The sequence below is a fragment of the Mytilus edulis genome, chromosome 12 (assembly GCF_963676685.1).
Source record: "Mytilus edulis chromosome 12, xbMytEdul2.2, whole genome shotgun sequence".
NCBI classification, from domain to species: domain Eukaryota; kingdom Metazoa; phylum Mollusca; class Bivalvia; order Mytilida; family Mytilidae; genus Mytilus; species Mytilus edulis.
The window spans coordinates 80694038-80708684 of NC_092355.1; the positions used below are offsets into that span (position 1 = coordinate 80694038).

At 33.3% G+C, this 14647-nt stretch overlaps 1 protein-coding gene across 1 annotated transcript in view; it reads right to left on the minus strand.

The window, feature by feature from the left end:
* Positions 1 to 1419: 1419 nt before the first annotated feature.
* LOC139497248 (uncharacterized) overlaps positions 1420 to 14647 on the minus strand; it is an 81081-nt gene continuing 67853 nt past the window's right edge. Inside the window, exons 6-13 of the mRNA XM_071285397.1 lie at positions 13862 to 14353; positions 12543 to 12649; positions 8987 to 9440; positions 6145 to 6920; positions 5474 to 5504; positions 4281 to 4552; positions 2693 to 2720; positions 1420 to 2034 (exon numbers count right to left, since the gene is read on the minus strand). Of these exons, the coding sequence (XP_071141498.1) occupies positions 1655 to 2034; positions 2693 to 2720; positions 4281 to 4552; positions 5474 to 5504; positions 6145 to 6920; positions 8987 to 9440; positions 12543 to 12649; positions 13862 to 14353 (2540 nt within the window). The 3' untranslated portion in view covers positions 1420 to 1654. The remainder of the gene's footprint in view (positions 2035 to 2692; positions 2721 to 4280; positions 4553 to 5473; positions 5505 to 6144; positions 6921 to 8986; positions 9441 to 12542; positions 12650 to 13861; positions 14354 to 14647) is intronic.

The window sequence follows — 14647 nt, forward strand, 5'->3', positions numbered from 1 at the left end:
CACAAAAAAATTAACTCTGAAAAAACAAGAATGTGTCCACAGTACACGGATGCCCCACTCGCACTATCATTTTCTATGTTTAGTGGACCGTGAAATTGGAATAAATTCTCTAATTTTGCATTAAAATTAGAATGATCTTATCAAAGGGAACATGTATACTAAGTTTCAAGTTGATTGAACTTCTACTTTATCAAAAACTACCTTGACCAAAAACTTTAACCTGAAATTTGCACTATCATTTTCTATGTTCAGTGAACCGTAAAATTGGGGTCAAAACTCTAATTTGGCATTCAAATTAGAAAGATCATATCATAGGGCACATGTATACTAAGTTTCAAGTTGATTGGACTTCAACTTTATCAAAAACTACCTTGACCAAAAACTTTAACCTGAAGCGGGACAGACGGACGAACGAACAGACAGACGGACAGACGGACGGACAGACGAACAGACGCACAGACCAGAAAACATAATGCCCCTCTACTATCGTAGGTGGGGCATAAAAATCAAATCAGAAAGTTCCTAATCAAATAGCAAAATCAAAAGCTCAAACACATCAAACGAATGTCATATTCCTGTCTGATGTAGAAAATAGTGGATTAAACCTGGTTTTATACTTTTTGGAATTTTTGATCCTCAATGCTCTTCAACTTTGTACATGTTTGGCTTTATAATATTTTGATATGAGTGTCACTGATGAGTATTATGTAGACGAAACGTGCATCTGGCGTACTAATATAAATCATAATCCTCGTACCTTTGATAACTTTTTATAGCTAGCTTTAGCTCCCACTTGTATGAGAGTTATATTAAATTCAATTATCTTGTCAACGATGTGTAAACAAAAACAAACATAATAGATAGAAATGTCAGCAATAGGGCATGAAGGGGTACAACAGTCAACCGCATGTTATAAAGGAGAACAATTCACCAAAGAGGTTTACATACACTTATTTGTGTTAAACCTTACAATGAACAAGTGTAACCGCGACCTACTGCTCACTGATGATATTCATGAACGAATACTTTAAGGTAAACAGGAAGTTGTGGAGTGATTTATCTGAAAACACAGCACAAGGTATAGATGACTTATATAAACCCTAAAATCCTTGTAATGTAATTCCTGAGAAAAATGTGAAGAAAATGTTCAATTTTTATGCTATGTGTAAAATGATGTAAGTGTTTGGCTAACGGGAAATAATTATTGTTCAATTATGAATCTGATAACGCAACACACAGTACGCTGACTTTTATAAACCCTGCAACCAAATTTCAGAAATCGTGGTATTTAATGTAACTCCTGAGAAAGATGCGACGAAAAATATTCATGGGACGATCGGACTGACGGACTGACAGTTTGACTGTTGGATGGACTGATTGATGGACAGACAGAGGCCAAACAATAAACACTCAACTCACTTTTTCAAAGCGGGGTATATTAACAGGGGATGGATCTGTTGAATGCTCATCGCAGAAATGAAATACAAAAGTAACGGTTAACAGAATTACTTATCTTTCAAACAATGAGGCTAAATTATGCACAATATTTTTCACTTCTTTTGCCTATAGTATATTTTCCCTATTCAAATGCACATTTGTTTTTACCATTTTCTATTCAAGCTATTGAACATTTCTTTGACACCTTTCGCTGACTCTATGATTCCTGTTCTGGTTTTATTTTTGGTTTCTTTGCAATTGCCCCTTTACCTCTCGATTGTTGTGACTCTATTAGGGTGTTCAGATCAATATTCTTTAAAACTTCTTCTAAACAACGTGCACCTCTCCCTATGTTAACTAAAGCCTGCATAAGGACCCGTATTGTAGGTTTGATTAGTTGGTCTTCTCTCCACCTAAATAATACGACCTTATTCTGTTCTGCTAAGTCAGAAGGATTGTTGCTCTGTATATTTTCTAGGGTAGGAATTGATAGTCCAATTTCAGTGCCAAGTTGGAAAAACACTTGACCAATTAATGGAGCTAATTTATCTAGAATTTCATCCGTTGGAATGAAATCCAAGTAATCTGCTGGAATATCTGAAACATTATTTTATAATTATTTCTTTTTAGAATACTGCAAAGTTCAATGATCTGTGAAGATTTAAATGATATGAAATAAGCAGTACCTTGTTCTTAATGTTTTCATTCTGATAATTAAGCCTATAGCCCAGTAAATAGAAAGATACCGTGTTATTTTTGTAGGGTTTAATTGAGGTCTGGAGCTGGGTTGTCAGAAAATGACAGAGAAGTCCTTTGATAATCAATGTATCATTGTCATTTTGATTAGTTTCTTTTGTTATCTTTTCTTACATCGGACTCAGACTTTTTAAAACTGAGTTTTACTGTGCGTAATGTTTTGTGTTTGGAATTTTTACTACATGGTCTAGATGTATAGGGGGATGGTTGACATCTCAAAAAACATATTTGACCTCTTGAATTTTTGCGCCTGTCCTTAGTCAGGACCCTCTGGTGTTTGTTAGTCTTGTATGATTTTTAAATTTAGTTTGTTTTATATATTTCCGAGTTTAGAATGACTTCCATTATTACTGAACTAGTATACATTGTTGTTAAGGGGCCAGCTGAAACCCATCGATGACCTTCAGCTGTTTTCTGCTCTATGGTCGGGTTATTGTCTCTTTGATACAATTCCCAATTTTAATTTTTAATTTTATTAAGTGACTGTATTTCTACTTACCTGTGTCTGCCTTGATGATTCTTCTTACCTGCAAACAAAAATTAAATATTTGCTTTTCTGTATTTACAAAAAAAAGATTAAAATCCTATAGACAACAATATTTGATGTTATATATTTACTGAAAATTTCTGGGAATTCTATAACTCCCAAATTGTGCATTCAATGGCTGACATATTGTTACATACTTCGGGAGCAAGACGACACGTGTCAACAGAAAAGCAGGACCGTCTCACAGTTTCAGTGGACCTAAGAGTTTTGATAGGTTCATGTTGGTTGCTTGTACAATCTTTGATTATACGTGATACAGTTATCAAGAATTGCTGTTTGCCTTTACATCCTTTCTAATTTTTTCTTTTCCTTTTATTTACTTTGATTAAAACCTTGGTGTCTTATAAATTTATTGGAAAATTTCAATATATTTGTCCTCAAAGAATAATAAAACAGTTTTTCATTCATAGACGAAATGAAAGAGTATTTAACAAGAGTGCACACGCTGAAATGTCTCGCCTTCTATACTAATCATTGATATTATGTTGATAGTCCTAAGTATAAAGCTAAGCTTTATTACAAATGTCACATAAACTTAACATTAACCAAGATAACTAAACAAAGACCAATGAACCTTGAAAATGAGGTCAAGGTCAGATGTACCATGCAAGGCAGACAAGTACAGCTAACAATGCTTCTATATAACATATATAGTTGACCCATTACTGATAGTTTAAGAAAAATAGACCAACACACAAAAACTTAACACTGTGCAATGAACCGTGAAAATGAGGTCACGGTCAAATAAAACCTGCGAGACTGACATAAAGATCATAAAATATTTCCATACACCAAATATAGTTGACCTATGGCATATAGTATTAGATAAAAAGACCAAAACTCAAAAACTTAACTTTGACCACTGAACCATGAAAATGAGGTCAAGGTCACATGACATCTGCCCGCTAGACATGTATAGCTTACAATCATTCCATACAACAAATATAGTAGACCTATTGCATATAGTATGAGAAAAACAGACCAAAACACAAAAATTTAACTTTAACCACTGAACCATGAAAATGAGGTCAAGGTCAGATGACACCTGCCAGTTACACCTTACAGTCCTTCCATAGACTGAATATGCTAGCCCTATTGCTTATAGTATCTGAGATATGGACTTGACCACCAAAACTTAACCTTGTTCACTGATCCATGAAATGAGGTCGAGGTAAAGTGAAAACTGTCTGACAGACATGAGGACCTTGCAAGGTACGCACATATCAAATATAGTTATCCTATTACTTATAATAAGAGAGAATTCAACATTACAAAAAATTTGAACTTTTTTTTCAAGTAGTCACTGAACCATGAAAATGAGGTCAAGGTTATTGGACATGTGACTGACGGAAACTTCGTAACATGAAGCATCTATATACAAAGTATGAAGCATCCAGGTCTTCCACCTTCTAAAATATAAAGCTTTTGAGAAGTGAGCTAACACCTCCGCCGCCGCCGTAGCCGTAGGATCACTATCCCTATGTCGAGCTTTCTGCAACAAAAGTTGCAGGCTCGACAAAAAAACTATGTACAAACTTACTTGACACAAAACATGGGTCGATATACCCATGTTGATCAGAGCTTCTGACAAAGTTTTGAAATTGGATTTAGCTTTTATCTCTTTCCACTTTGATAACAGCAAAAATTTGGCAACCTGTATATCTTTAGGATGATTGTATTCGACATCTTTCCATATCCTAAGCATTCCAAGATGTGTAACTAATTCATGCATTTTATTTGATTCGCAGTGGTTTGAAAAACGCAACAGTTCAATATCACTTGGTGTCTTGCTTAAAGCGTCATCGCTTAAACCTGAAATACACAATGCAATCATGATCTTTACCTTCAAAAACATCATTAAAACATAAATTCAGATGATTATATGATGTGCATTACTCAACCAGCTAAACATGAGGAAAAGTGCTTGAAAAAATATGTAAGGGTTCCGCGGAACACAGTTTCTCAGCTACTTTTGCTGTTAATCGCAGACTCGACAAAAATGTGGAAAAACATTAATAAAAATATTCCTCTCAATACTATCTTTTGATTGTAAGAAGCTTCTGTCCAAGTTTGGTAAAAATCTAGAATAGTTTATGAATCTAATAATTGTTTTAAAAACTTTAACTGCAGACAAATTGTAATGTCAACTGGAAGGCAAACTAAGTCCCTTCTAAGTAAAATACGAATAAACAAGTACAAAATTTAAACAAAATTTCCTACTAGATACTAGCTTTAGAAGATCAACAGGTTTTACAACATATGTCACCATCTAAAGTACACAGAGGAGCACTTAAACAAACAGATCAACAGGTTTCACAACACAATCCACCATTTAAAGTACATAGAGGGACACTTAAACAAACAGATGAACAGGTTTCACAACACAAGTCACCATTTAAAGTACATAGAGGGACATGTAAACAAACAGATCAACAGGTTTCACAACACAAGTCACAATTTAAAGTACACAGAGGGACACTTATACAAACAGATGAACAGGTTTTACAAAACAAGTCACAATTTAAAGTACACAGAGGGACACTTAAACAAACAGATGAACAGGTTTCACAACACAAGTCAATACATTGTCAGTACATTGAGGGACACTTAAATTTACAGATCAACAGGTTTCACAACACAATTCATAATTTAAAGTCAATAGAGGGACACATATACACAAACACACATTTCTACAGATTGGAGTTATTTTGAAGTACGTGTTACAATATTTACCTTGACATTCCTCTTCACACTGTTCTTTTGTCTAAAAATTAATATGAAAATTATTATTTCGAATAAAATATTACAAATATGTTTAAATGCGCATTATATTTAATTCAACTGGTATTAAACAGCTGTCATTTTGAGACAAACATCAATAATCTTTTGTTCTTCCTTTTATGTTTATCTTTCATCTGTGTTTCGATCAAGCAAGGTTATGCTTACTTTTTATGTGAAAAACGTTGGATACACGAAGGAATGGAAGAACAGACACACAGATAGATTAATGGACAGAGAAAACGATTACAAATTACTTCTAACGAGTATTTTTAGGCATCATAATTCGAACATCATGAATATAAATTGATGCAAAGTCTGCAATATAGAGCTCAACGCTAAAAAAAAAGTTAGTTTACAGTTAAACCAGTGTAGAATGATTAGAAAATCAGATTCACCATGGTAAACTAATAGGTAGACCTCTGTATATATTTAAAAATTTAAAAACATAAATTGATACAAAGTCTGCAAGATAATGCTCAAGACTATAAAATAAGTGGGTTTATATATTAACTATAATACAATTACTTGCTTGACTCTTGGATTCTTATTATATATTATGATTAATGTGTGTATAATTTGATTCTGTTACTCATTTGATTGTTTCCCTGATATGTAAAACACACCTGATCTTGATTCCAAACACGCCAGTGTCTTCTTTTGTGTGTTTGGTTATGTTTGTCACAAATCCATCCATTGGTCTGCTTGGCTTCTTCTGCACTGATGAAGCATTTTAAATTTGAACATGAATATTCAATGTGAAATGGCGATTGTTGGCTGCGTTTTGCATGGACTGTGGAGTGGTAGAAATCTGAGATTCTTTCCATTGTTACAACCAGGCATTCTTTAACACCTGTAGCTATATCAGGTACGATTAACCCGGAGGAGGTTCCGTGAATGATGTAAAGGAGAATCTTGTTGCCCTCAACGCATACAACGATGTCATGTGATTTGTCAAATGATAAACCAATAAATCCTGAGAACAGGAGTTGTCTCTCTTCATACTGCTTCACGGTCCACATGCTAAGACATGCACTGATCAGACGATTTGGTAGGGCTGGTGGTATAATAGTGCCTTTAAATAAAAACGCTAAGCATATAGCTCTCTCTGGTGTACATTCTTTGTCCATGAAGTTGGTGGTATTTCTCTCTGTAACCATACAGGGAACAAAGAAGTTTTCCACTGGTAACCGACTTCCTGTAGATGTATCATATCTACGTTGCTCTGCTAGGATATCTAAATAAATCAAGCTGTTAAATATAAACTCTTTGTATGGCAATATTGCACTGAAATCTTTTTGCTCCCAGATTAGGAAGAGGTCTTCCCGTCTTATGGTCCCATATTTTGACATTCTTTTAAAAGTTTCATGAATTTTCTTTTCCTCTGGCCAAAATACTTTATCTGCAAAATATAAAAAACATAAAAAACGCTTTAAAAAGAGGATGATTGGGTTTGATTGCCGATGTAACAACCATCCACCAGAGACCAACAAACTTGAATGTAACTAAGGATAAATATGTTATTAATCAATGTTCACTTGAAAGCAAACTTAATCTTGTTTTAAGCAAAAATATGAAGGATCTCATAACCTTCATAATTTAAAGTGACATAAATACCTGTCACAAAGGATCTCATAACCTTCATAATTTGAAATGACATAAATACCTGTCACAAAGGATCTCATAACCTTCATAATTTGGAATGACATAAATACCTGTCACAATGGATCTCATAACCTTCATAATTTGGAATGACATAAATAACTGTCACAGAGGATCTCATAACCTTCATAATTTGGAATGACATAAATACCTGTCACAAAGGATCTCATAACCTTCATAATTAGGAATGACATAAATACCTGTCACAAAGGACCTCATAACCTTCATAATTTGGAATGACATAAATACCTGTCACAAAGGACCTCATAACCTTCATAATTTGGAATGACATAAATACCTGTCACAAAGGATCTCATAACCTTCATAATTAGGAATGACATAAATACCTGTCACAAAGGACCTCATAACCTTCATAATTTGGAATGACATAAATACCTGTCACAAAGGACCTCATAACCTTCATAATTTGGAATGACATGACAGGCCTCTACAATAACTTTCTTTTCAACTTGTCCTGTAGGACAAGTACATACCAAAATGTACTTGTCCAAATGAAATTGTTACTTGTCCAAAAAATTTCTATTAAAAATAACCTTTTTATATTTTTAGTTGATTAAATGAACAAACTGAATTTAAACAATAGACAGGATTTGATGTATTTCTTTTGATTTGAAATTCTTTTCAAAAATATGAGTCAAGTTCAACTGAATCTAGTCATGTCACAGGACTTAGGTTCTAGTTTTTCATCAATGCCAGTCTCATCAGACTCTAAATATGAGGCATCATCTGATAGGCCTGTACACTCATTGGATTTGTATAATCCTGTTTTTTTTTCAGTTGAAAAAAGTTTATTGAAATGCAATCAATAAAAAGAAGAAGATAAGGTATGATTGCCAATGAGACAACTCTCTGCAAGAGACCAAATGACACCGAAATTAACAACTATAGGTCACGATATTGTCAGTATTGTTTTTTTCTACTTATGATCAAATATGATTTTGTGAATTTAATGGTAAATAAAAAAATAAAAATTTTGTGAAAAAATTACCAGTATGGTATTTGTTATATGGAACAGAATAAGGTAGCAAAATGAGGTACTGATTTGTCCTGGTCCCAAATGTCTCCTGCCTTGTCAAACTGTCTATCAATCATGTCTACTAAATATGTGTCCTACGGTGCCAAACTGTCTATTAAACTTGGAGCTAAACCTGTCGAAGTGACGAATTGTCTTGTAAAGTAAGACTGGTTTCCGAGAATAGTATACCTTTTACCTGTTAAAAAGTACCTGACAAAGAACCAGTTAAAAATTATCGATTGCAACAAGTAAACATGTTGAAGAAAAAGGTTTTGCATTTGAATAAACAAAATGCAGAAACATGTCAAACTAATATTTGTTTTCTTGTTTTTTGTTTATAATTATTGTTCATCAAAGTTGGATTAAATTTATTTTCTGCTGAATAATTGTACTTGTCCCGACGGACAAGCTTGATACAGCTTTTACTTGTCCGACCTTTTTTCCCTCTGGTACCGGACAATCGGATAACTGTTATTGTCGAGGCCTGCATGAATACCTGTCACAAATCAAAACCTCCGCGATAAGTATTCACATAAAGGAACCCATAACCTCTTTAATAAGTATGGACATAAATACCTTTCATAAAGGCCCGTAATTTTCATAATAAGTATTGACATAAATACCTATCTAAAAGGACTTCATAACCTTCATACTAAGTAGTGATATTAATACCTATTACAAAGGACTTCATAACCTTCATACTAAGTAGTGATATTAATACCTATCACAAAGGACTTCATAACCTCCATACTAAGTAGTGATATACATACCTGTCACAAAAGACCTCATAACCTCCACCATGAGTAAGGGGTTGATGATTACGAAATCTTTAAGTTGTGGAGTATCAAAGTACAACATCTTCCCCAGGGAGTGGTGGAAATTTAGGAAATCTTTGAGTTGGTCTGGGGACAGTACAGACACCTTGCTTATAGCATTCAATTCTTCTACATCCTCTAATGATAAGATTTGTTTTCCTTCTGCCACCAGCTCTGCTATCTCGAGTTCAAGGGGAACACACGCATTGGGCATCTTCTCCCCCCAACAAGGATGTTCAAACGTAAGTTCTGTGATGGCTTTCTTGAGGACTTCAATTTCTGTATCTGTGTTATCCCTTGCATTGACAAATATCCGTTGGGTTAGGACAAGATGGTTTCGTCCCTCATGGTCCTTGAACAATTCATCTACTCCATTGTACAACTCCTCACGCCTGGACTCCACATCCTCCTTCAAAGTGATAATTTATGATATGACATTATCAAATATTAAAATTACATTTTTTTTAATTTTTTTTTATTTTTTTATAGAATACAGTGGTTTACAAGATAAAAGACAAAACTTGCGTCTTAATTACTCCTATGTTCTATTTTAAGCCATGTCGGCAATCTTTTTAAACTAATTGCCGTAATGATGATTGCGGCCAAGTTTGATAAATGTGGACCAGAAGTATTGACCGTTTTGTATATCTTGCCATATTGATCAGTTTTGCTCATTAAAGTTTCTCTTGATTTGTTACTGTTAATTGATACATTTTGTAATAGGCAAAAATGAGAGAAATGTGAAAAAAAACTCATCATTAAGGGGGATTTTTCCAATAAGGAGTCCACTGTCGTTTCTGGCCATAGTACCTTATTTGTAGATATATAAAAGAAGATGTGGTATGATTGCCAATGAGACAACTCTTCATTAGAGACCAAATGATACAGAAATTAACAACTATAGGTCACCGTACGGCCTTAAACAATGAGCACAGCCCATACCACATAGTCAGCTATAAAAGGCCCCTAAATGGCAACGTAAAACAATTCAAACGAGAAAACTAACGGCCTTATTTATGTATAAAAAATGAACGAAAAACAAATATGTAACACATAAACAAACGACAACCACTGAATAACAGGCACCTGACTTGGGGTAGGCACATATATACAGAATGTGGCGGGGTTAAACATGATAGTGGGATCCCAACCATCCCCTAACATGGGACAGTGGTGTAACAGTACAACATAGAGATGAACTATTAAAGTCAGTTGAAAAAAGGCTTAACCCATCAGATAGATACAAATACTACAAATACAAGTGGACGTGGCCAGATACTTGTACATCCCAACAACAAAGAGACACCAAGTACGGATCTGAGAGTACTCAAAGCCACTAACAACTAATAAAAAATCATGCATCTAAGACTAAATTATCAATCAATACACATCCAACATCCAATGGATTTAGTTTGAAGACGTCATAAACAGTCAGAGAAAAACAGGACCTTTTGCAATGCCAAGATACAGGCATCAACAGACTGTAGATCCATGAATGTGTATATGTATATAAAATAATATTTAGTTTGCTTTTAATTTACTGATAAAAAAATCAATATTAATACCAATAAACAGCTGCGCCATGAGCGCATGATACGCCCGACGTCTTGTGTGGAAGTTTTATGCAATAATCATAAATAGTTTCTGAGGAAGTTTTAAGCAATAACCATTTATTGTTTTTGAGACACGGGGGGACATGTGAAACCCCCCCCCCACCCTGTTTTTTTTTTTACAAATATCACTAAAATAAAATTTTGAATCATCAACAGAAGTATACAGATCTTAAGATTAATATAACAAAGAAGAGTGTAAAGTTTTAAGCAATAATCATAAATCGTTTTTGAGATACGGCGCGACATGTAAAAAAAAACCTCCCCCTTTTTTACAAAATACTCAAAAACTCAATAATGAAATTTTGAATCATCACCAAAAAGTATACAGATATTAAGATCAATATAACTAAGAAGTGTGTAAAGTTTTAAGCAATAATCAAGAAATGTTTTTGAGATACGGTGCGACATGTGAAAAAAAACACACCCCTGTTTTAGTTACAAAGTGCCGTAACTCAAAAAGTTTAAATCTTATTTTCACCAAAAAGTATACAGATCAATTGACCATCATAAGAAACAACTATATAATAAGTTTCATGAAATTTGGATTCGTCGTTCTCAAGTTACTGTGCGACATGTTTACGCCGGACAGACGGACGGACAGACAGACGGACGGACACCGGACATTTGTATACCATAATACGTCCTGTCAAAATTTTAACGGGCGTATAATAAAAACAATATTCAATGATCTAATTACGGTGTTGAATTGGTAACCTTTTAAAATAAGTTTATTTAAAAGGATCCATAAGTTTACCAGGATCGTTTCTATATTTCGGGGCACAGTAAATAACATTTCAGTAAAAATGAGGATGTGCTATCCAATTTGAAATAAGTTTTCTACAGGTTCAACCAAACTTTAGAACCAAAATTATATCTATGGAAGAATTTAGTTAAGGTTTTAAGTAATTTGTGGTAACGAAATCCCTGACTTGATAATTTACCAGAAATACATTGATTACGTTCGTTAAAATAAAAAATGTCACAACAGATACGAGCATAGCGAGCGAGTTGTGAAATATAAACACCGTAAGATGGTGCCAAAGGAATATCACCATCCAAAAAGGGAAAATAAACAATAGAGAACGAAAATCGTCCCTTTTGACGTAAATTTTAGTGTGGAGTTTCCCGTTTAAAACAGAAATACCTGTATCTAGGAAAGGACAGTTATTACTGTTTAAATTTGATTTATTTAAAGTAAGTTCCTTTGGGTAAATTGCGGCAGAATATTTAGAAAATTCTTGATTATTTAACGAAAAAATATCATCAAGATAACGGTAAGTATTGTTGAATTTATTAATTAAATCCATTTGAGACGAGTTTTTACTGAGTTTTGTCATAAGCTGTGATTCATATTTGGCAAAACTTTTATGGATTCAAGCGTCACTGATGAGTCTTTTGTAGACGGAACCCACGTCTAACGTAAATAGAAAATGTAATCCTGGTATCTCATGTATCTATGATGAGTTCATTCATAACAGTACAAAAACATGTCTGCTATTAAAGGGGCGCAATTAGTGCCATAGGAATACCTACAACAGGTCAATAAACTTTGTTGCCGAAACGTACATAAATATTATCAAGGAGAAAATTAACAGCTTCAATCATCCCATCACAACTCCAGTAAGTATATCTAGCATATTTACCTTTCTTGTTTTAATGATCATTTTACCTAGTTTAAGTATATTTCTATCTATTATACTTTTTAAGATATAAGGCAATAATGCAAAAAAAAAAAGGCAAACAAAATCATCCTTTAAGGGCAACAGCTCCATTAATATCGAGTCATCTTATAATTGAAATTGAAATGGTTACAATTAATTAAGAACTACAAATATAACTGGACACGAAAAAAGATTGACTTGACCAGCCTCCTGTTATATCTAAATTATATTACTTACCACTGGTATTTTGTCTTTGTGAGTGGCAACAAATAAGATCTTCGGAATGCCTACATATACCACCTTACAATATGTTAGAATAGAGTTAACCCAATGTTGAAGGAATACTGAAATATAAAAACAACATGAAAAAATAAAATAAAAGTTTAATAAAATTAGAAACTGACATGACATAATTGATAGTGATAAAAACCAAAGAAATACATTTTATTAGGGAGCAAATTGACAGATAATTTATTTTTGATGAAGGAAATCCATTTGACATAAAAGACACCGACTGTCCACTGCATAGCACATATTTCACCTAGGCATGGTCCAGTGGCAGTTTCATAAAAAAAAAAAAATGTTTGTTCTTTTTACTTTACAAAAAAATTTAGAAAACAATTTTTACATGGGAGAATTTTGAAGGAATACTGACATATAAAAACAACAACAAATTAAATAAAAGTTAAATAAAATTAGAAATTGATATGTCATAATTGATAGTGATAAAAACCAAAGAAATACATTTTATTAGGGAGCAAATTGACAGATAATTTATTTTTGATGACGGAAATCCATTTGAAATAAAATACACCGACTGTCCCCTGCATAGCACATATTTCACCTTGGCATGGTCCGTCCAGTGGCAGTTTCTTAAAAAAATAACCTTTTTTTGGTTCTTTTCCCTCTACAATTTTTTTTTAGAAAACACAGACTTGACTGCAAATGTAAAGCTATTTAAGATATATTTAATATTTCAAAGGGGCATGAATGCTTAAAGATAATTAATTGGCACTGATTTTCGAAATTATCTACGATACTACTGAGATATACTTAATATAAATTTCATAAAAAATCGGGCAAGAATTGAACATTGATCACTAACAATAACTGTTTTAAAAGTAACTAATCGGCACTCATTTCTAGTCTATTATTAATATAATTTTGTAATATATGTCATTTATTTAGTTTTAATGAATTTTTTATCACTAGTATTGTTTTTGTACAGCCCTATTTATAATCAATGAATGATTTTTTCATGAAAATTTGAAATTCAAAGTTTCCCTTGAACAACATAAACATGATCAACACAGATAACAAAGCTACGGTAACTATTCAATGGAACAGTACACTTTGCAAAAAATTAAATCACAGGTAAATTCCAACTGATTATTGGGAAAGCTTTCATTGTCTTCACAATATTAAAGTAAGTATTGGCACAGTAACCTGGAAGCCTTGTTTTTACTGATGATAAAGTAGATGATGTTTTTTTTTTTCATAATAAACAATAAATGATGTTCAATATGAGTCTTTGTATTGTAACTAACATACAGTACCTGCTGGGGTTGGTGTCATGTGCTGCCCTGGAAAACACAGAACATCTGGGACTAGTTCATGTAATCCTTTGCTTCCGTCGAATACCACAAGAAACAAAGCTCTGAACGTCATGAAGGTTTGGTGTGTGGTATAGTAGACATACTGTCCACCAAAGTCCCAAAAAATCAGTCTTCCTACTTTCATCTTGTAGTTTCCACTTTTAAGGACTTTTTCCATTCTCTTTCTTATTTCTTCTTTTGTCATTTTTGATTTCATGTGTGTTTTTAACTCTGGTATTCTCTTGGACAAACTGTCAGATATTTGAGATGACGAAGGTTTGGCTGCTAGAGGCTGTTGGGAGGGACCAGCGGTCATCACTTTACCATCACTTCTAACAAGGTTTGGATCTGATAAATGTGGTTTCTTTGATGTTTTTTCTTCTTTTCTTTCATCCTCTTCTACTGAAGTCATCAACACCTTATTGTAAACCACATCTAAAGCGTCATACGTTTCTGTAAAATAATATATATCACTTGAATAGATAATATTAAAAAAAAATTATTTTCGTTTAATGTGTTGTTGTTATACTGATACCATCTTTTTAAATAATCATCAAAAGACATGCTCAAGGCCAAAAGCATTGAATGATTTTTAACAAAACCATAACATATGCCTCAACAGAATAAATAAGGTCCCTATATGTATATGTCATACTGTCTTTTTAGCAAAGACAAGAGTGCACACGCTGAAATGTCTCGCCTTCTATACTAATCATTGATATTATGTTGATAGTCCTAAGTATAAAG